Source organism: Chelonoidis abingdonii, chromosome 2 (genome assembly GCF_003597395.2).
Source record: "Chelonoidis abingdonii isolate Lonesome George chromosome 2, CheloAbing_2.0, whole genome shotgun sequence".
NCBI lineage: Eukaryota > Metazoa > Chordata > Testudines > Testudinidae > Chelonoidis > Chelonoidis abingdonii.
In genome coordinates, this window is record NC_133770.1 from 152,649,623 (window position 1) to 152,672,035 (window position 22,413).

The 22,413-nt window shown below is 51.0% G+C and overlaps 1 protein-coding gene across 1 annotated transcript in view; it reads left to right on the forward strand.

Annotated features, from left to right (window-relative positions):
• The first annotated feature begins 5,389 nt into the window (after positions 1-5,389).
• GCK (glucokinase) overlaps positions 5,390-22,413 on the forward strand; it is a 36,435-nt gene continuing 19,411 nt past the window's right edge. Inside the window, exons 1-5 of the mRNA XM_032763454.2 lie at positions 5,390-5,489; positions 6,439-6,593; positions 15,768-15,887; positions 17,311-17,406; positions 17,782-17,881. Of these exons, the coding sequence (XP_032619345.2) occupies positions 5,390-5,489; positions 6,439-6,593; positions 15,768-15,887; positions 17,311-17,406; positions 17,782-17,881 (571 nt within the window). The remainder of the gene's footprint in view (positions 5,490-6,438; positions 6,594-15,767; positions 15,888-17,310; positions 17,407-17,781; positions 17,882-22,413) is intronic.

Genomic DNA, 22,413 nt, shown 5'->3' on the forward strand with positions numbered 1-22,413 from the left:
AGGTTGGTCATTGACCGATAAAGAGGGGACGTGCGCAGACTTCGTGCCTGGGTAGCCCGTAAGAACCTTGTGTTCACTATGATAGGTTGTGCACTGGTAGAGGTTTAGGCGAAGGATTGGTGAAGGAGCTGACCGGAGCGAAGCATTTAAGGAAGAGGCAGGGTACTAGTAGTGGTCACGGGGAAGCTTAGAGGTTGTGAGTGAAGGGGAGCTGGAGGAGAGCTCAGGTGGAAAATAGAGAGGGGTAAGGCTCCCGAGAAGCAACAAAGAGTCAGAGACTGTAGGAGAAGAGGATTGGATGGGTTTGTGAGACTGAAACAAGAGACGCGGATGCAGCCGTCGCATAAGATGACTATGCCTGTGGGGTGTGGGAATGGTAGCTGCACAGTGTTTCAATGCTGGAGGAGGCTAGTGCCTTTTAGGCTGGGAACTGGCGGGTCGGACCATGCTCCATCCACTTCGTGGGGTTACATAAACACATATGTAAAAATAGAAGTAAGCTAAATGGGGTGGAGACAGATGGGTTGATTCGGGTTGGAGTGTCAAGGCTGTCTGGGGAAATATGTAAGTGTCGTCAGCGGATTGCGGGGTAAGCATATGGGGATCATGCAATCCATGGTAACAGTTTGTTATTAGTCCACATCCAGTAAATGGGAGATTCAGGGGAACTAGGGGTTCGCTGGGTAGAGATGTGGTAGGGGGCCTTAACTGCATACCGGTTGCTTAATAGGGTGGCGCTTCACATGGTTGGAGCTTATTCTCTTAGTAGGTTAAGATTTGGGAATTGAGGGGTAACCTGAAGTTAGGAAGGCATCCAATGAGTTGTTCGTGTTCAACCTCGAGTACTTTTCTGAAATATCCCCTGATTTATTTCCATTCCAAACCAGGGTTGAAGAGCGAAGATAGGGTGAACAGGGGGAAGCTAAGTTGCTTTGGTGAAGGCTGTAATTAGCTGGTCGGGAGCTCGAGGGTCGTCTCATTTGGTATAGTAGGGCAGCAGATGAAGTAAGAATGGCCACAGAGGGAAAGATGAGTGGGCTTCCACCGAGGATTATTGATATCAGTAGATGTGATACAGGGACTGGGCCTAGACTCTGGCAGATAGCCTGGGATGGATGGAATGCTTGGACAGACTAGGCGACGATTCTCTAATGGTAGATCGGAAATCTAGGAGGAGGTGACTGACAATAGATGGGTTTGCGTGGATGAGAGAACCAGGGACAGGTCGCTACTGGACTGGTCATATGAAGATAGAGATTCTTTATAGTTGCTTTGAGTTCCGCAGTAAGGGGAGAGGTACATCAGATCTTTAGTACTGTCTTTGTCAAAAGAAGTTAGATCGCTGTATAAGTTTGTGGATATCTTTTCTGGTGGGGGGGGACTTGTGGGGGTAGAGAAGATCTTGCACGAGTCGGTTAGACGGTTCTTCTGGCCGGAGTACATGAAGATATGTGGTGCGGTAGCGTACGGTTGTGCATCCCTGACTGGAGTGTCAGCCTGCCGGTCCGTGGGCAACTTCGTGAGGAACTTCTAGGTACCTCCGAGGTCATGAGTAGGGTTCAGGCCCTTTGGGCAAAGTAGCTATGGGGCTAGTGGACCTTGGAGAAGACGGGTAGGCACACAATAGTGGATAGTAGGTGCTGTGTTGGGTTCTGGAGGCTGCACTTGCTACCGCAGAAGGCGTCGGCGCTGGGCAGAACAGGATGGGTGGTCGCATTAAACGATATGGGTAAAGAGTCGGTGGGGATTTTGCCTTTGATGTGGGTACAGAAGAGGTATCGCGAGACAAGAACCTATGGGATGTGAGGGAGCTAATGAGGACTTGGTATCGCGCCATATCTACGCTGAGAATTCAGTTTATCTATCCCTCAGTACTGATGGGGTGGGTGTGGTAGATTAGTTTTAATGACTATCCTAGCCTATTGGTTATATAGGATGTGGGGTATCCGGGACGGGATAGGCTGGGAATGGCTAGAGAGACTGGCCGTCTTATGTTCGGGGTTATCGTCGTTTCTGGGAGTTTGATTCAGGTCAACTGGGCTTTTCCCAGGTGAGTTATTATTGGAACACGCCCGGCTTGCGGTGGCCGTTATAGCTTTAGAGTGGGTCTGGGTGAAAGGAGTTGGGGTAAGGTAGGAATCCAATGGGTGGAGAAAGTATACATAGAACAGTGGGTACGGATGAGAGACCGGTTGTCCTGTCATCCTCCGTGTGGGAGGGACTTGAATAAGTTAAGGGGCGGCAGAGAAGCTATTAAAGGCAGGGGTTTGTTGCAGGAGAAAGTTTCGATCATTGTGTCGGAATCTAGGGGATTTGTGATGGGTTTGGAATTTCGTTGGGGTGGGTGGGTTGGGTTGGTGTGTTTTTTGCTCCGAATGAAAGTGGGTTCTGCTTAATTGGCTGGGGCCTATGGGTTACGGTGGGTCGAACCAATGGTAAGTGCTAAAGTGTGCGGGATGCCAGTATGCGGTGGCGAGAAACAAGATACAGATTATACAACATCAATCTTTCTTAATACTCGGCGCAAAGATGTATGTTGTAGATCTATCCTGAAAGACTGGAACGTCAGGAATAGGGCCGTTCCACAGGTGAGAGTGTTCGCGATTTAAACACAGGACTAGAAGAAGATGGTGGTTTGAGACTGATTTTCGGGAACCGAGAGGATGTGTGCTAACAAACAGGTCGAAAATGGAGACTGTCGCACATTCGTCTACGTTACCTGGGCAGATAAAATGAGGTCTTTTGGGTGTTAGGGCAAGAGAGTGAATTAATAGCTAGATAGGATAAAAAGGCTGGAGTGGGGGTTAAGCTGAAGAAGTTCACTGTTCAGGGTGCATTTTCAGTCTGTGCGGGGGTGGCTAATCAGTAGACGAAAGTTTCTAGCCACGACTTAGTGGACTAAAGTAGTTTCCGCGAGTTAATGCGGGTACTGGATACTGCCAGAGAAGCTAGTGTGCGTCTGGGGAATGCCCGGTAATGTTGTGTACTTACCTTTTTGAACTTGATACAGGGGTACTCGGCAGATTCCTTGTGAGACTTGCAATAAGTTATTAAAGACTGCATTCGCTACAGTTCCGAAGGGGTTCGGTTTGTCATATATGTTTTGATATCAGTGGGTTCAGTACTTTGCAGCGCTATGGAAAGCTGTGTTCGCACCGATATACAGGTTATATCTGCTGTTCTACTTGGACGACTGTGGTCATTCAACCAGATCTGGGAAACCATAGAGAAGGTGGCGGCGGTCTTGAATTTTCGGCGACTGGATTACAGCAACCTTCAGGTGCGCTATAGGTTTACAGAGGATTTTGGTAGATTGTGGGAAAAGGTCTGGTGAAAACCAGTGAAGCAAGTTGGAGGCATCAAATTGGCCGCGGTCGAAGACTAATTGGTTCTAGCAGGTTCCTGATTACTCCAGTGCAGCCCCTGCTCTAGTGACTCAGGGAACAGAAAACTACTCAGCCAGTGACTAGTATATTTACCCTCTACCAGACTCCTGTACCACACTGGCCTGGGTCTGTCACAATAGTTTTGTAATGTAATGATTAATTTTGCTCCTGCAATGATTTGAATCTATTGTTGATCTCCACTCGTTTATATTGTTAGTTAACCCATTTTAATTTGTACTATTGTTAACTCCTTGATTGATTACTCTGATTTACGTTCTAACCTCAGACTGATTCTCATATTGTTTAGCACTTTAGGGAAGTATAATTAACTAATTAGCCTTATAGTCATTTAGACTCTTAAATAAAAGCCATAAAACCACATTGAGCTGATTTTCTCTAATCAAAAAGCTGTGAGGTCAAAAGAACCTTAGTTAGGGGGATTTTAATTAAACATTAACAAATCATTTAACTGAGGCCCTGGAAACCTTATTATTACTCCTGTTCACAGCACACCAGAACCTAAAGCTTGGACAGTGTGAAACCCATAACTACTCACCTCCTTCTCCCGCAGCTGCTCTGTTTCACTACCCAAATCTCACCCTGTCAGGAGTGGCTGGGTTGAGCTGTTATCATGGTTTTCTGGTTAGTTTCTTGATCTCCACTCTGACCACTTCAGATGCCCATGCTGCATTCTAGGCTTTCCCTTTCTCCTGTGCGGCCAGAAGACCACTTGAATTCTTCACTGCCTCTGATGAGCTCCCTGCACACAGGACCCCGATCCACCGAGCCTGTCCTTTCTGCACAGGAAAAGACTGGGCAGGCTCGGTGTAAGTGAATGAAATAAAAAAGTTGTTCAGTGTCTTGGAGCTTGTGTCAAAGCAAGCACCTAAAGGGCGAGCACCTGCTCCCCATTCCAGGTGTGCATTAACCTACATCCTCCTCTGGTTTTGGGTGTTAGATCCCCTGCTCCTCTTCCTTCCCGGGCACAAACTTGTTGTACTCAAAGTACTATACGGGATCTTTTCAGGGGGATTAAGGCAAAACGCCACATTTATTAGTAATACAGGTATTAATTAATACTCTATCATATGCATATGATATATTACAGTCATGCATTCACACACACACACACAGACACAAACACACTCTGTCTTGCTGTTGTTACCAACTAGTTGCTCCCCTTAACTGCACTGGCCAGGTGAGTTAGATGGGGGAGGAGTGGAGCCGGGCTTCTGCCGATCCGGATCGATGCTCCGATGGTGACAAGACGAGACCCGGGGTCCTTCTGCAAGACACCTTGTGTTTATAGCAGCTTCCCTCTTATGCAAATCCAGACCAGATTCAAAATCTGGGTCTGTGTCCGTTGGTCTTTGTGCTGCTTTTTTTCTCGGTGTTGTCCAAATGCTGCTCAAAGAGGGCGTTTTCTAAAGAAGGTGCTTGCTTCTAATCCCTGAGGTCGTCAATATGTCTGCTCCCCTCCATTGGGCCCACTTGACAAGTTGTATTGTCCTTTGCTCTGGCTTCCATTCCCTCTTCAACTGTTGTAGCTGTCTGGAGGTGGGTGTCTTCCAAGCCTCACTCATTCACACCTCATTCAGTCAATGGGGCAATTGATTACAGAGTGGGGGGGAGATCTTATTCTACTTCTAGCAAAAAGGCACATGTTTCTTTCACTTTAACTATACTATCTTTAGGGGCTATAACATTTGATACAAAGTTTTCTACCAATTTTCTAATACAAAGTTGTATGAGAGAGGCACAATGCCAAGTCATATGAAATACAAAATCAAACAGTGAACAGAAGTTACAATGCAGGCAAGTGTAGTGAATGGTGAACAGAACTTACATTAATAAAGTGAACAATTAAAAACAATTTCATTTATCAGTTCTACAAACTCGCCTGGGTCCCTCCCCGCTTACCTGCATCTCTGCTGCCCTAGGTGGAGCAGATCCTGTCAGAGTTCCGGCTGCAGGAGGAGGATCTGAAGAAGGTGATGCATCGGATGCAGAAGGAAATGGATCGGGGGCTGAAGCTGGAGACACACGAGGAAGCATCTGTGAAAATGCTGCCCACTTACGTACGCTCCACACCCGAAGGCTCAGGTAACACATTATCCTGCAGGGCGTGAACGCCCAGGGGGAAATGGGAGCACAGAATTTCCCACCCCTACACCTTCCAGTGGTCCCATGGGTACACAGAGGCCCCTCGTAGAGACAGGGACCCACCCAGTATGTGGTAAGAATTTGGTCACTATCCCTCCACTCCTCTCCACCAAGGGCATGCCGCTCCCAGCTTGGGGGAGGGAGCAATCAGTTGTGGTAGATGACAGAACAAGAAGCAATGATCTCAAGTTGCAGTAGGGGAGGTTTAGGTTGGATATTAGGAAACACTGTTTCACTAGGAGGGTGGTGAAGCACTAGAATGGGTTACCTAGGAGGTGGTGGAATCTCCATTCTTAGAGGTTTTTAAGGTTAGGCTTGACAAAGCCTTCCTCTGCAGGAGTCCATGCAGTGAACGTCACAAGTCAGGAATAGAGCTGGTCAGAAAATGGGAGTTTTTCTCCATGGAAAATATTGACCTGTTGTTGAAAAAACAAACCGTTGTGTCCAAAACCCAGAACATGTTTGGTCAAAATCCCCCAAAGTTTCGGTCAAAAACCACACAGTTTTTGACAGAAATATTTTTGATTTTTGGCCATGGTTTTTCAGGTATTAGTTTTTGACAAGAAGTTGAAATTTTCCACAGGAAGGGGAGGGAACAGTTTGGGGTTTGGACTGAACATTTTCTGTCCTTTGGATGGAAAAAATATGCACCACCACCACCTCCCAACCAGATATTTTCCATGAAAATGTCCATTGAAACAAACTCCCAATTTTCCATCAGAAAAAAAAAGGTTTGGGGGGGAATTTTTCAACCCTGAATTCTACTGTTAATTTTCATAGCATATAGGAGCCCCGTCGTGGGCCCGGGCCCGTTGCGCTAGACATAGTATAAACACAAGACAACACCTAAGTAACTCTTGAATGGTTAAGCTTCATCTTGATGTTGCAGAGGTCGGGGACTTCCTGTCGTTGGATCTCGGCGGCACCAACTTCCGAGTGATGCTGGTGAAAGTGGGTGAAGGGGAAGACGGGCAGTGGAGCGTGACGACGAAGCACCAGATGTATTCCATCCCAGAGGACGCCATGACGGGAACTGCCGAAATGGTGAGTGAGTGCTTGGCCAAAAGGGCCGTGAAAACAAAGCACTGGCAGGTGTCCCCTAGACATACTCTCCAACCTGAAGGTGAGCAGGTGGCAGCTGGGGTGAAAAATGGAATGGAGCAATACTAAAAGTGCTGAAGAATAAAATAAGTTGTCTGATTGATTTTCTAGATCTCTCCAACTCCAACAGGCCATGGAAGGTCTCCTTCAGAGAGGCAGAAGGGATCGGGGAGGGTCCACTTTCTATGGGATATTAGGAGTAATGTACAGAGTAAAACATGGATATATCCTTACTTTACCAGAAAACAACCATGCAGGAAGTCTCTGTAGCAGGGCTTCTGATATTCCTTGTTTAGTGCGGTAAATAAAGCTGAACAAATGATTGATTTTTTTGGTTCGGTGGCTGAACTGAAAAATCTGGGGGGGAAATTGACCCGAAACAGAAATTTTTCAGTCCTCACTGAAAAGCCTCCAAAAATTTAATTTTACATTCAGCAAAATATTTCATTCACTTCAAAACACATTTTTTTATTATTTAATTTTTTTGCGTCATTTCATTTTCAAGCCTTCTGACCCTTTTTAAAAATCGAACTAAGTTTTTAAAGAAACTTCATTTAGAAAGGAAAAGTGGAAATGTTTCATTTCCAAAATGTCAAAACAAAATGGTTTGACTTTACTGAATGTTATTTTTCATTAATTTTTGTGCCAAAACTCTGCCAAATTTGACCTGAATTTGTGAATAGTTTCAGTTGACCTAAAACTGCATTTTTTGGTAATCAGCTGTTCCTCTGAAAGTTTTGCCCAGCTGCAGTGGTAAGTCCAAGGTACATGGCAATCCTTTAGGGAGCCTGTATGAAGCCATAAAGGTAATAATTGGAGACATACCAGTCTCCTAGAACTGGAAGAGACCTTTAAAGGTCATTGAGTCCAATCCCCTGCCTTCACTAGCAGGACCAATTTTTGCCCCAGATTCCTAAGGGGCCCCCTCAAGGTTTGAACTTATAACCCTGGGTTTAGCAGGCCAATGCTCAAACCACTGAGCTATCCCTCATCCCCCAAAGGTGTGCCATGAGTCATTATACAGCCCACACTAAAGGAAAGCCAATAAAACCTTTATGCTCCCACACCTCAGCACATGTTCTCTTTGTGCCACAAAGTTTAGAGAACCTGTCCTAGTTGCTTTTAATTGTTTATTCTTCATGAAAACTAAAGAGACAAGACTCTGAGGACAGACCAGGTTTAGCTAACATTAGACATGCAAAAAATGAAGTAGGATCTTGAAGAGATCAAAAGACCTCAGTGACTTTAGGATTTAAGACTAGACAGAACATGCACAGCCTAGCAGGTTCATATTGCTTTTTTCTGGTATAATTTGTAGGGCTGGACAAAAATTTTCTGTTGAAACAGTTTTTCGATGGGAAATTGGGTTTTAGGCAAAACAAAAAAAAGTTTCTTGCTTCTCACATAAAATATTGGTGTGTGGCTTTGTGGGGGGAGTTCGGGGTCAAAACAAGAACGTTCAAAAATGGAAACATCAGTTGTGAAATGCTGCTGCCATGCCTCATGGGAGTTGTAGTTTGCATGTCTAATTATCTCATTTTCTTCAATAGCAGGACTTCATCTCCCATGATGCACCAAGGGCATGCCACTGCCACAGTGAACCACCTCTCTGCACTAAGAAGGGACGCTGTGGTGCATCATGAGAGATGTAGTATGACTGGAGAGCCCGGCCTGTGGAGAAGAATGGTACTATTAGGGACCTGAACTATAACTCCCATGAGGCACTGTGGCAGCTGTGATCAAATTGAAACTATTTGGGCTTTAGATTTTTTGCCAAAATACTTGAAATTTCTCATTATCTGCCCAGCTCTATTAATATGTAATTATTCAAATAGCAGACATGGCAGGCAATACATTCTAAAGTCCTCAGATTGGGGTACCAGTGTGTTTGATAGCCCATTTTTAGGTGTAACTTCAATGGCAGCTTGACGAGACACCTGGGTCAAATAAGTTTTAGCTTCATCCAAGCCACGAAACAGATAGTTTTTTGTTTCGATTTTTGCTAAAGCGTCTTTGTGGTAAGAATAAAACTGAAGAACTAAAGCCAAGTTCTCACCTGTGGGTCTTTAGGAGCAAAAGCTGCTGCCTCTGAGTTTGTAGATTTTGTCACATCTGGAAATTAGGAATCTTTTATTTTGGAGGCCCAGTTTAACCCTTTTACCTCCCCCCTCCCATCTGGCCGATTAATATTTTATGATCAGAGAGACACAATAATTGTGTGAATAATTAATTTTACTGGCTGCGTTAAAATAGCCATTACGAGGGACACAAAATACTCACATGTCTGAAGGGGAGAACTGAACTAATAGAATCTTCAAATGAAAACACAGAATTATACCATCCCTTTACTCAAATTCCCACACTCAACAGTCACAGATTTCGGTATTGTTCCCGAAGACTTCAGCTTTTCTACGTAACTATATATTCCACCCACGACATGGCAGCTACATCATCTAAGCACTTGCCTGGCACCGACACACCAAAGTCATGTCAGAACATGTCATAGGAAGGTGTGATGGAGTAGGGACTGTCTGTGTGGGGAACGGGAAAGCAGGGGATGTCTGTAGGTGAGGGACAGGTAGTCAGGTTGTAATGTGAGCCGGCAGGGGGGAGGGGGAGCTGCTGGGCGGAGGAGAAGGAAACAAAGGGTTTTTTTTGGCCGGAGGAGGAGAAGGCAGGACAGTTTGGGTTTGGGGCTATGGGAGGAATTCAGGGGATCCTAGCTGGGATCCAAGCACCCTGAACCCCCAGAAGGACTCAGTGGAGGGGTCCGACTGTGCCTGCAAGCTCTGCTGTAACCTGTGTTCCTGCTGTCCAATAAACCTTCTGTTTTACTGGCTGGATAAAAGTCACTGTGGTCCCAGGAAGAGGGGTGCAGGGCCAGACTCCGTGACAACTTGGTGGCAGCGGCGGGAGATACTGCACCCCGTGGACGGCGCTTCCTGCAGTAAGTGACTGGGGAGCAGTAAAACGAAGGGGTGATTAACCCCTGGGAGTGTGTGCCCAGTGAGAAGACTTTGCAGTAACACAGGGTCCCCCGGGGGATTGCAGCGAGCGTCCAGGGGCGGAGGAGTCTGCAGCTCGACCCTGGCAGAGAGGTGGTGACCTCAAGAAGGGCTGGTGCACTAGGGGGTCTCCCGGAAACCGTGGGAGCGGCGAGCACCCCGACCTGTGAGTGGCCAGCAGGAAGATGTACGCCAAGCGGCGCAAGTGTGACCTGCTGGAGCTGTGCAAGCAGAGGGGCTGCGCACAGGGAGACTGACGAAGGACCAGCTGATTGCCCAGCTGGAGGAGGGAGACGGAACCCTGTCTCTGAGGGAAGCAGCCTGGCAGATGCAGCGCAGTCACCAGTGTCTGTCCCCCCGGGAGTGGTCAGACGGCGGATGAGGGCTTCCGAGACCCCCCCCTTCCTAGCCTAGAGGGAAGGCGGGGAGGAGCCCAGCGAATGCCGAAGGCACCGTGACCCCCCGGCCGGCAGGGGATCCTGGCAGCGAAGCTCACCCCCCAGCAGGGGATCCTCCCGGCGACGCTCGACAGCTGTGGAGCAGCCGTGGCTGGAAGAGGAAAGGAAGTTGAGACGGGAGGAGCTCGAGTTAAAGAGGCAAGAGCTGGAGGAGAAGGGTGAACCAGCGTAAACATGAGGAGACCAGCGTAACCATGAGGAGAACCAGCGTGGAGGAGAGCGTAAACCCCCATGAGAGGAGAAGGAAACCAGCGTAAACATGAGGAGGAGAAAGAGCAGGTAAACACGAGCTGGAGGAGAAGGAGACAGAAACAGCGTAAGAGCTGGAGCTGGCCCAGCTGAGTGAGGGGCTGTGGGGTGCAGTGAGGGGGGACCCAAGCCTACACCGAACTTTGATAAGCGCTTGCTGCCCGGCGTAAGGAGGGGAGGACATAGATTACCTTCCTGACGGCCTTTGAGAATGCCTGCGAGCTGCAAGGGGTTGGCCCCGCAGACAGGATCTCATTTCTCACCCCCTTACTGGACTCCACGGCCGTGGAGGTGTACAGCCGACTGAAAGGGGCGGAGGCGGGGGACTACGAACTGTTCAAACAGGCCCTGCTCCGCGAGTTTGGGCTGACTCCTGAGATGTACCGGAAAAGGTTCCGGAGTCAGCGTAAAACCCGTGAGATCACATATCTACAACTGGTCAACGGGCGCAGGGGTATGCCCGCAAGTGGACAGCTGGGGCCCAAACTAAAGAGGACTTGCTGGACCTGTTCATACTGGAGCACCTGTATGAGCAGTGCCCGTCCGACCTGAGGCTGTGGTTGAGGACCAGAAGCCGGAGAACCCGCAGCACGCAGGCCAACTTGCACCGACCAATTTGTGGACAGTCGGGCAGGGGATGGCAGGGAGGAGTCTCGAAGGAGCAGGCCTGCCTCAGCGCAGAGAGAGAGTCATCATGGGACCTCCCAGCGGGGGCCTATGGAGAACCCCCAAAGGGGAAACATCCAGTGTCAGGTCCTCCGACCCATTCCAGGGGACCCACGAGACATGGGCTGCTATCAATGTGGCCAACGAGGCCACATACGGGCCCAGTGCCCCAAGCTCAGGGACAGACCAAGCAGACCCAACCCGCAGAGGGTGGACTGGGTAAAAACCCAATCGGAAGATGGGCTACCCTCCCGGGAAAGGGGGGCTGGCAACATACCACCTATGAAGGGGGGAGGAGGTCCCCAGGTCAGCTCCTCTGGGGGCTGGAAGCGCCAGCCTCCGGGTTCTTAGTTTACCGGGTGGGCGGGGGCTGCCCCTCCGGAAAGAGTGCATTGTTTCCCTGGAGGTAGATGGGAAGGAGGTCACTGGGTACTGGGACACGGGGCAGAGGTGACGCTTGCCCGGCCCGAGGTGGTGGGCTCAGATCGGGTGGTGCCCGACACCTACCTGACCTTGATGGGCGTGGGCGGGACCCCATTCAAGGTGCCCGTGGCAAGAGTGCATCTGAAGTGGTGGGGGGCCAAGGAGGGCCCCAAGGATGTGGGGGGTACACCCATACTTGCCCACAGACGTGTTAATGGGAGGGGACCTTGAGGACTGGCCTAGTAGCACTCAGAGTGCCCTGGTCGTGACTCGTAGTCAGAGTCGGCAAAGTGCACTGCACCCCGACAACGGGGAAGGTACTCGGCCTGAGGTGCAGGACCCTAACCTGGGGGCGGGGAGCGCCAGGGGCATGGCTCAGAGAGGCTGCGACCTCAGGCCCAGCCAGCAAGAGAGAGCTGGTCCCCATCCCTGTCCCAGCTGCTGAGTTCCAGGCGGAGTTGCAGAAAGATCCCTCCTTGCGGAAGCCCAGGGACCAGGCTGACCTTAGTGCGGAACAGACCCTGAGGAGAGGTTGCAAGGAGAGGTTCCTGTGGGAGAAGGGTTCCTGTACCGAGAATGGGCTCCCCCAGGGGAGGTAGAGTCATGGGGGATCAGGAGGCAGCTGGTGGTTCCCCAGAAGTTTCGCCACAAGCTGCTGTACCTGGCCCATGACATCCCTCTCGCAGGACACCAGGGAATCCGGCGCACCAGGCAGAGGCTGCTACAGAACTTTTACTGGCCTGGGGTCTTTACCCAGGTCCGACAGTACTGCCAATCCTGTGACCCCTGCCAGAGGGTGGGGAAGGCCCAGGGACAAGGGAAAGCAGCCTTGAGGCCTTTACCCATCATAGAAGACCTTTCCAGAAGGTGGCCATGGACATAGTGGGACCTCTCAGCAAGATGACCCGGTCAGGGAAAAAAATACATCCTGGTGGTGGTGGATTTTGCCACTCGCTACCCCGAGGCGGTGGCCTTGTCCTCTATCGAAGCAGATACAGTGGCAGATGCGCTGCTGACGATTTTCAGCCGGGTGGGTTCCCCAAGGAGGTCTTAACGGATCAGGGGTCCAACTTCATGTCGACCCTGCTCCGGTCCTTATGGCAGAAATGTGGGGTGCAGCACACAATGGGCCTCAGCGTATCACCCCCAGTCCAACGGGCTGGTGGAAAGGTTCAACGGGACGCTGAAGATGATGATGCTAAAAACATTTATGAACCAGCACCCGCAGGATTGGGACAAATACTTACCTCACCTGCTGTTCGCGTACAGGGAGGTACCCCAGGAGTCTACCGGGTTTTCGCCTTTCGAACTGTTGTATGGAAGGCGAGTAAGGGGCCCCTGGACCTGATGAGAGATGAATGGGAGGGGAAGGCCACTCCCGAGGAGAGTCAGTGGTGAGTAGTATGTCCTGACCTTCCGGGAAAGACTGGCCGAGCTCATGGGCCTGGCCAGGGAGAATCTGGCCCGAGCCCAGAGGAAGCAGAAGGTCTGGTATGACCGCACGGCCCGGGCCCGAGCCTTTGCCACCGGGATCAGGTGATGGTTCATCATCCCTGTGAGGAAAAACAAACTCCAGGCCGCCTGGGAAGGGCCCTTCAAGGTTATCAAGCAACTGAATGAGGTAAACTATGTGGTGGAGCTGTCAAACCGGGCACATCACCGGCGGGTGTACCATGTGAACATGATGAAACCATACTATGACAGGGGGAATGTGGTGTTGGCCGTGTGTGGACACTGGGAGGGGCAGGGAGATGACCCTTTGGTGGATCTATTCCCTGGGACAAAAGCTGGTTCCCCCCTGGAGGCAATTCCCCTCTCTGATCAGCTGACCAGGGCCCAGCACGCTGAGATCAGAGGGTGCTGCATCTGTACCGACAGCTGTTTTCCAACCAGCCTGGACGCACTAATTTGACTGTCCACAGGGTGGAGACTGGGCCACATTCCCCTATATAAGATGCTCCCCTTTTCGGGTCACTGTAAAACTGCCCAGGATCTGGAAAGGGAGGTCAGGGACATGCTGGCTTTGGGGTGATCCAGCAGTCTTCCAGCCCTTGGGCCTCGCCAGTGGTGCTGGTCCCCAAGAAGGATGGGTCAATTCGGTTCTGTGTGGACTATCGAAAGCTCAATGCCATCACCGTATCTGATGCCTACCCATGCCCAGGCCTGACGAGCTCCTAGACAAGCTGGGAGGTGCTCGGTACCTCACCACCATGGATCTTACCAAGGGCTACTGGCAAGTGCCGCTGGATGCAGATGCCAGGCTGAAATCGGCCTTTATCACCCCTCTGGGGCTCTACGAGTTTCTGACCCTGCCCTTTGGCCTCAAGGGAGCGCCGGCCACCTTCCAGCGCCTGGTGGATCAGCTACTGAGGGGGATGGAGAGTTTTGCCGTGGCCTATATTGACGACATCTGCGTCTTCAGCCAGACCTGGGAGGACCATGTGTCCCAGGTTACCCAAGTCCTGAACCGAATTCGGGAGGCTGGGTTAACCGTAAAGGCTGAGAAGTGCAAGGTGGGGATGGCGGAAGTATCTTACCTGGGCCATCGGGTGGGGAGCGGCTGCCTGAAGCCAGAACCCGCCAAGGTGGAGGTGATCAGAGACTGGCCTGCTCCCCAAACCAAGAAGCAGGTCCAGGCCTTTATTGGGATGGCGGGATACTATCGAAGGTTCGTGCCCCACTTTAGCACCATAGCCGGCCCCATCACTGAACTGTGCAAAAAGGGGAAGCCAGACAAGGTAATCTGGACCGAGCCGTGCCAGGAGGCTTTCCGGGCGCTGAAGGAGGCTCTGGTCAGTGGCCCAGTTCTGGTGAACCCAGATTTTGACAAACCCTTTATGGTGTTCACCGACGCCTCAGACACGGGACTGGGGCGGTGTTAATGCAGGAGGATGAAAAGGGGGAGAGACACCCCATCGTGTACCTGAGTAAGAAGCTGCTACCCCGGGAGCAAAACTACGCGGCCATCGAGAAGGAATGCCTGGCCATGGTGTGGGCCCTTAAGAAGCTAGAGCCATATCTCTTTGGGCGACACTTCACCGTGTACACCGACCACTCTCCCCTGACCTGGCTGCACCAGATGAAAGGAGCCAACGCCAAGCTCCTGAGGTGGAGCCTGCTCCTGCAGGACTATGACATGGACGTGGTCCATGTGAAGGGAAGTGCCAACCTGATAGCGGACGCGTTGTCCCGGAGAGGGGGCCCTGAACTTCCCGAGGTCACTGGGCAGAGGACCCCGCTCAGTTCAGTTCCGAAGGGGGAGAGGTGTGATGGAGTAGGGACTGTCTGTGTGGGAACGGGGAAAGCAGGGGATGTCTGTAGGTGAGGGACAGGTAGTCAGGTTGTAATGTGAGCCGGCAGGGGGGAGGGGAGCTGCTGGGCGGAGGAGAAGGAAAACAAAGGGTTTTTTTTTTGCCGGAGGAGGAGAGGCAGGACAGTTTGGGTTTGGGCTATGGGGAGGAATTCAGGGGATCCTAGCTGGGATCCAAGCACCCTGAACCCCCAAGAAGGACTCAGTGGAGGGGTCCGGACTGTGCCTGCAAGCTCTGCTGTAACCTGTGTTCCTGCTGTCCAATAAACCTTCTGTTTTACTGGCTGGATAAAAGTCACTGTGGGTCCCAGGAAGAGGGGTGCAGGGCCAGACTCCGTGACAGAAGGCCAGTAGGGTACAGACAACCAGATTTGAGGCAGAGATAACGTCATCTGCTCTTGCATACACACATTCATCCCCACGCACACCAGGCTCTGCCCAGTCCCAGCCACCTCTACCAATATTCATTTCCTCTGTACCTCCAGCTAGGACCCGGCAGCTGCACACATCAACTCAGCCGAAGAGGTGTGGGTGAAAGCCATGGCCGGCGGTGCTAGCTCACGTGCTGTTGGCAGCTCTGAGACAGGCAAGAGCTACCCGTGAGCACAGATTTTGCAGATCTCCAAAACTGGAGTTAGGAACTGCCACTGCATGGGCTGCTACATTATACCAGAGGGTCGAGTGCCATCTGGTGGGCAATGCTGTGACTGCAGACATCTGCATGTCTATCGTGTGCGCCATAGAAACTGTTATGCAGTGTGTGTGGTTTTCTGGGTGATAATTACTGACAGTCATTACTCCTGAGGCAACATCCAATAGAAAGTCAATGAATGGACCTGTGTAGAGGCTAGAGAGCAGCATGGAGTGGTGGGGAGTGTGGAGCTGGGCGTCCGATAGAGGAAGCTGGCAGAGGCAGGAGGAGGGTTGGTGGTTGCGCAGCTGATGAGAAATGCCCAGCAATGCTGTTGTCGTGATTTTGGAGTGACTTGGGGCCTCCCTTTTCCAGCTCTTCGATTACATCTCCGAATGCATCTCCGACTTCCTGGATAAACACCAGATGAAACACAAAAAGCTGCCTCTGGGCTTCACATTCTCCTTCCCCGTGAGGCATGAGGATATTGACAAGGTGAGCCCAAGGCGGGGTGACTCCCACGGGCAAATCAGAGGTGAAGGGTGAGAGAGGCTGCAAAGAATAGTGAGGGAGCGTGACAGTGGGCAAAGTGGAGGAGCCATGCGTGATCTTCACTGCCCCTTCATACGCTGCATCCCGCGGCCCCGGGTTCACAGGATGAGCATGAGCCCCCATCTGTACACAGCAGATCCCTTAAACGCTCAGGCCCAGATCCTCAAAGGTATTTAAATTCCATTGATTTCAATGGGAGTTAGGTGCCTAAATACCTTTGGTCTTTCTTCATAGGGCTGGCATCTTTATTTAGAGGTGAGCAATGACGGATCCCCCGTCATGTTCACGCTCGCTGCTTCCTCTCTACACCTGTGTGCTCCCTTGCACATTTACACTAGATCTCACACTTCAGACTCCAAAGCTCAGTCCATGCTGATTAGGCCTCAGCTGGAGTGTTGTGTCCAGTTCTGGATGCCACATTTCAGGAAAGGTATGGACAAATTGGAGAAAGTCCAGAGACGAGCAACACAAATGATAAAAGGTCTAGAAAAAGTGACCTATGAGAGAAGATTGAAAAAAATGGGTTTGTTTAGTCTGGAAAAGAGAAGACCAAGAGGGGACATGATAACAGTTTTCAAGTACATAAAAGATTGTCACAAGGAGAAGGGAGAAAAATTGTTCTCTTTAATCTCTGAGGACAGAATAAGAAGCAATGGGCTTAAATTGCAGCAAGGGAGGTTTAGGTTGGACATTAGGAAAAACTTCCAAACTGTCAGGGTGGTTAAACACTGTAATAAATTGCTTAGGGAGGTTGTGGAGTCTCCATCATTGGGGATTTTTAAAAGCAGGTTGGATAAACACCTGTCAGGGATGGTCTAAATCAGGTGTCGGCAGCCTTTCAGAAGTGCTGTGCTGAGTCTTCATTTATTCACTCTAATTTAAGGTTTGGCGTGCCAGTAATACATTTTAACGTTTTTAGAAGGCCTCTTTCTATAAGTCTATAATATATAACTAAACTATTATTGTATGTAAAACAAATAAGGTTTTAAAAATGTTTAAGAAGCTTCATTTAAAATTAAATTAAAATGCAGAGCCCCCTAGACCGGTGGCCAGGACCCGGGCAGTGTGAGTGCCACTGAAAATCAGCTTGCGTGCCGCCTTTGGCACGTGTGCCATAGATCGCCTACCCCTGGTCTAGATCATACCTAGTCCTGCTTTGAGTGCAGGGGATTGGACTAGATGACCTCTCAAGGTCCCTTCCAGTCCTAGGATTCACTGATTGTGGGAGCTGGGACTGCCCAACTGGACATGCATTAGCAGTAATGCACCACCTGCGTTCATTGGGATCAGAGAACTGATTGCTTAGCTCTCTGATTTCTCTCTTTGTAGCACTTTGATCTAAGCCCTTTGTCCCCTTGTCCCGCAGGGGATCCTTCTGAACTGGACGAAGGGTTTCAAAGCATCAGGAGCTGAAGGGAACAACATTGTGGGGCTTTTGCGGGACGCTATCAAGCGCCGAGGGGTGAGCTGAAAACATGGTTTGTGCTGTTCACGCTGGCTAGTTCCCCAGCGTCTCCTCACAGATGCGCCCTCGTGGGGCAAGACTGGGGCTTCTCCGGACTCACCAGGTCCACTAGGGGTGCGTTGCAATCCTCTGGCTCTTTCGGCCTCAAGGACATCCTCAGAGGGAAGGTGGGCTGGAGAGATCCTTGCTCTGCAAGAGCGTTCTTGGCTTGCCCAGTCCGGATTAGTGGACTGGGTACTCCACGTGCCTCTTACTAGCGTCAGGGCCCTGCCCTAGAAATGTTCTGTACCCAGGTGCATGCTTCCTTTTGCATGGGCTCTTCTCTGGGACACTTGGGGGATCATGACCTCTCTTTTGTATGCTCCTCCACAGGATTTCGAGATGGACGTGGTCGCCATGGTCAATGACACGGTGGCTACAATGATTTCCTGTTACTATGAAGATCACCGGTGCGAGGTTGGCATGATAGTGGGTAAGTTACCTGCCCACCTGGGTGTTTCCCCTCATCCCAGAGTGCACTGGGAGCCAGGGCTGGCTTTATGAAGGGCAGGGCCCGATTTGAATACCTGGTGGCGGTCCAGGGCTTCGGTGGCACTTCGGCGGCGGGGGGTCCACTCTGGGTCTTCTGTGGCACCAAAGGAGCCCCCGCCGCTGAAATGCCACCAAAGCCCCGGAGCGGACCCTCTGCTGCCACCAAAATGCCGCCGAAGCCCTGGAGCAGACCCTCCTGCCACCGGGTGAGTAAAAAAAAAAATTAAAAAGACTCATAAGGCAGAGGGCCCAATTCTGGGGAATAAGGGGAATTGCTTTAAAGCCGGCCCTGCTGGGCACAGCTCCTGCCAACACGGGCATTCCCCACCCGCCCACGGACACTACGGGCTCCCTAACGTGGATTGTCCTGGTGGAATTCCTGCCGGTCCATTCTCAGGGCTCATTCCAGTCCTGTTGGCAGCACGAGGAAGCAGAGTAGTCCTCGGTCCAGCTCATACTGTGGGAGTGGGCGGGAGGCCTCAGAGCTATTCAGTTAATTTGGGGCTAGGCCATGCCGTGTGTCATCTTTAGCAACACTCAGGAGGCAGGTGGGTTGGAGGAGAGCCCCACTGCTGAGCTGCTCTGATGTCATTTGTGTGGCAGGGGGCATCCTCAAAGGCCTGGATTTCTCTGGACACAACTACTGTTGAGCCTCCCTTGAGGCTAACGATGTTACGATGTCAGTCAGGCGTCAGGCTCCCTCTAGATGCGGCAGCTTGGGCGATGTAACGGTTCTGGGGTCCGCAATAATTCTGCTGATGCCGATGCGTGTTCCCTCCTCCCGTGATTTGTTTCTTGTGGGATCCAGTTGTCTTTTTCTCCGGGATCAGCTGGTACCTGGGGTATCTCTGGTATTTCAAGTAAACCTGCTGATTTCTCTGACCATCTGTTTCCGCTCTCTGTGATGATGGCTCCGTCAGGGGAAGGAGTGAGCACTCTTGCTGACTTCCAGTTGTTACTGATTGTTGGGCTGAGCCGTGGGTTTGTGCATCAACCAGAGTCACGTTACTGCTCCGTTTGCATTTCTTCCAGCTGACTTGTTAAGCCTGGAATTGACGTAGGTTTGTGTAACAGAGATCTTGTGAGAAATAAAGTCCCTGCTCATGTGTTCTGCGGAAGCTGCTCCCCTACTGGTACTTGTCTATTCTCCAGTAGGTTTAGATCTATTTATCTATCTTAGGGTTGAACACTTCCACCCATCACCATAATATCTTTCCCATAAAATCGATAGCGACAGCAAAGTCCCTAGAGGACTGGCTAAATAAAGATCTCCGTCATCATGCTGAGCTTCCTTGGAGACCATCTTCGCTCCCCGCTGCCCCATTGCTCTGGGGATACTGTGGCGAGAAAGCGCTGTGCTCAAACAGGGAGAATTGCAGTGATCTCCTGCACTTCTGCATCTGAAATCAGTAATGGGACCCCAGGGGGTTGCAACTTGTGATCTAGGATGGGGAATGACCATTCTACTGACTGTGCCTGTTCGATTTAAGATCGCTGTTCATTTAGTAATCGGTTAACTAGGGGCACATCTGGGACACTGAGACTCGAGACCGTGTGTGGACATTACCTCTTCCATCTCCCGTGAGCTGATAACCTGACCTACCAAGAGCAGTTACCATCCCGTTGAGAGTCACCGCCGGCTGCTGGTTCCCATGAGGAGGACAGAGCAGAGCTGAGGGAGTCACTCACAGCCCAGGCCCTGTGTGCGAAGTGGGCTTTATGAGTGGAGAGCCGCCGGGTGAAGCAGGAGGCAGAGCTCCCTTGGAAGGACTCAGGAATGACAGGACATAAGGGATCTGACAGGAGAAAGGCTTGGAGGTGGGCCCAAAGTTCTGGGCGGGGCCCAAAGCATATGGGTGGACTCACTGTTATAGAGTTTTAGGCCAGAAGGGACCACCAGTCTGAGCACCTGTATATCACAGGCCACCCACTCCAGCCAGCACCTGCACACTAACCCAGCAACCCAGGTGTCACAGCCCAGAGGACGCTAGACTGTGGTGTGCCACAGGCTGAGATTAGGAGTTACCAGGGTGCACCCATGCCCTGCAATGGCAGGGAAACGTCTGAGAGATGCCCCCAGATAATCCTGGGGAGGGATCCACACCCCATGCTGTGGAGGAAGGCAACTCCCCGTCCCCCTCCTGAGATCACTGCCAATCTGACCAGGGGGAGAATTCCTTCCCAACCCCAGAGCCCCTGGGCATGGGAACAACAACCAGCCAGCGACACCAGGGGAGAAACTACTTGTATCCCATCTCCAGCCATGGCCATCCTGTAATGCACTGGGGGGGAATTCTGTCCTGACCCCTGAAGGTGGCTGGCTGACACCTTGAGGGACCCGGGAGCCCAATTCAGCTCCCACTCACCCCACGTTCATCAGGAGTGGTCCCATGGAGCACCATTGGTGCAAGCGATTAGAGAGTCGGGCCTGTTGCGTTCTCCATGAGATCCTCGCTGAGTGGACCCAGCCGGTGGCACAGCAGGGCTGATTCCCGCTCCTGGAGAGCAAGCAGTGACACCGGGCCACCTGCCCCCTCGGGGACGCCACAGCGCACCTGGCGTCGGAGAGACATCGAAGCTGAGCCGAGCACAATGACAGCAGGACGCTGTGAGAAATGCTGGGATACCCTGTGCATGGGCAGGCTGTGGCCTCCTGGAATGGTAGCAGCCGATGGCAGCCCGGGGCCCCTCCGGCAGCTGCCGGGAGGGAGCTCTGGCATGGCACCCTCAGCTGGGGCAGGTGGAGAAGCAAGACCACTTCCCCCATGGGGCACAGGAGCCGCTCAGTGTCGTCAGCGCCAACTCCATCTGGACCTTTTGCATGGCTGCCTCTTCCGCTCGCACTGGGTAAACAACACTCGCTTGGCACTGGCCTGTTTTTTAATCACGCTAAGAATAGAGATGAGCTCATCTCTGAGTGGGAGCTGCCAGCCGGGTGAGTTTAACACACAGTGCTCCTTCCAAGCGGCCGCAGACCTCCCCAGTAGGTGAGGGCCGAGGGCTCCCCCAACAGGTATTATCACTGCTGGCTTCACCAGAGTGGGCTGTGGATTTATAGATTCCAAAACCAGAATGGACCCCTGTGATCAGCTAGTCTGACCTCCTGTAGACCACAGGCCATGGCACTTCCCAGAATAATTCCTGTTTGAACTAGGACGGATCTTTTACAGAAACATTCCAGCGATGGAGAATCCACCACGACCCTTGGGAAAGTGTTCTGATGGTTAACGACCCTCACTGATTTGAACTTTATTTCCAGTCTGAATTTGTCTAACTTCCACTCTCTGCCATTGGGTGGTGTTAGACCTTCCTTTGCTAGATTGAAGAGCCCAGTATTAAATACTTGTTCCCCATGTAGGCACTGACGGACTGGGATCAAGTCACCCCTTGACCCTCTCTTAGTTAAGCTAAATAGATGGAGCTTTTTGCATCTCTCACTGGAAGGCAGGTTTTCCAAACCTTTAATCATTCTCATGGCTCTTCTCTGACCCGTTTCCAATTGATCCACATCCTCCTTGAATTGTGGGCACCAAAATTGGACATTGTATTCCAGTAGCGGTCGCACCAGTGCCAGATACAGGGATCAATATGTATTGGTCGGTGCTGCCAGGTCACTGCTTCCAGGTGGGATTTCCTGCACTCTTACCTGTGACTAGTGGGGGACTTGCTTATAGACCTGTAGGCAGTATTTTGTCATGTGGACAAGGATTCAGTTTCTATTATTTCTTTTCCTCAAAGGTCAACACTATGGTATGGTGATCTGGAGTAGTGGTAAGAGGTAGCTACACCCTCTAGTGGCTGGCTTGTCAGACTAGCTCAAATATGTCTCACAAGTAGAACCGAGTGAATCATCTGTACCCAAGAACTTATTTGACAAATGTCGCCTCTTTCTGCTGGAGATCTTGTCAACTCACTGCAGCTTTCCGAGTTCATTTGCCAGCAGAATGTGTTGGGTACGGATCTTTTTGTGATCATTTAGTCAATGAGTTCACCCTCATCCAAGATATTTAAATTCAAGCAGTGTTGCTTAGTTGTGATAGATCAGGTAACGTATGCAGGATGGTTTCCACTAATTGGTTAGAGGAGGGCGCAGGCACTTCGAAGATGATGATTTGTGTGCTTGAGTTTAACACTTGGTTTCCAAGAATATTCATGTGAGCAGTTTGCGGTCTAACGTGCTTATCTGGCCCGCAGCTAAACTTCTGGCCTGTGGTATGTGAGCACCTCACAGTCTTTAATGTATATCTCCTCACAGTGTTGTGGACAGATAGACTGCTGAGGCAAACAACAGTGGTAGTCCGTGCCCGGCGTGCTTAGCGCCAATAAACACACCAGGGGAGAAGCAAGCAGAGTTTATTTGAGACCTCAAAGTGGTGCTGGGAGACTTGACATGCCTCAAATCCAGCACACCTAAAACAAGCAGTCTGTTCCTTTATATCCATGAGAACTTTTCTCGCTGACAAGCAAGCCCCC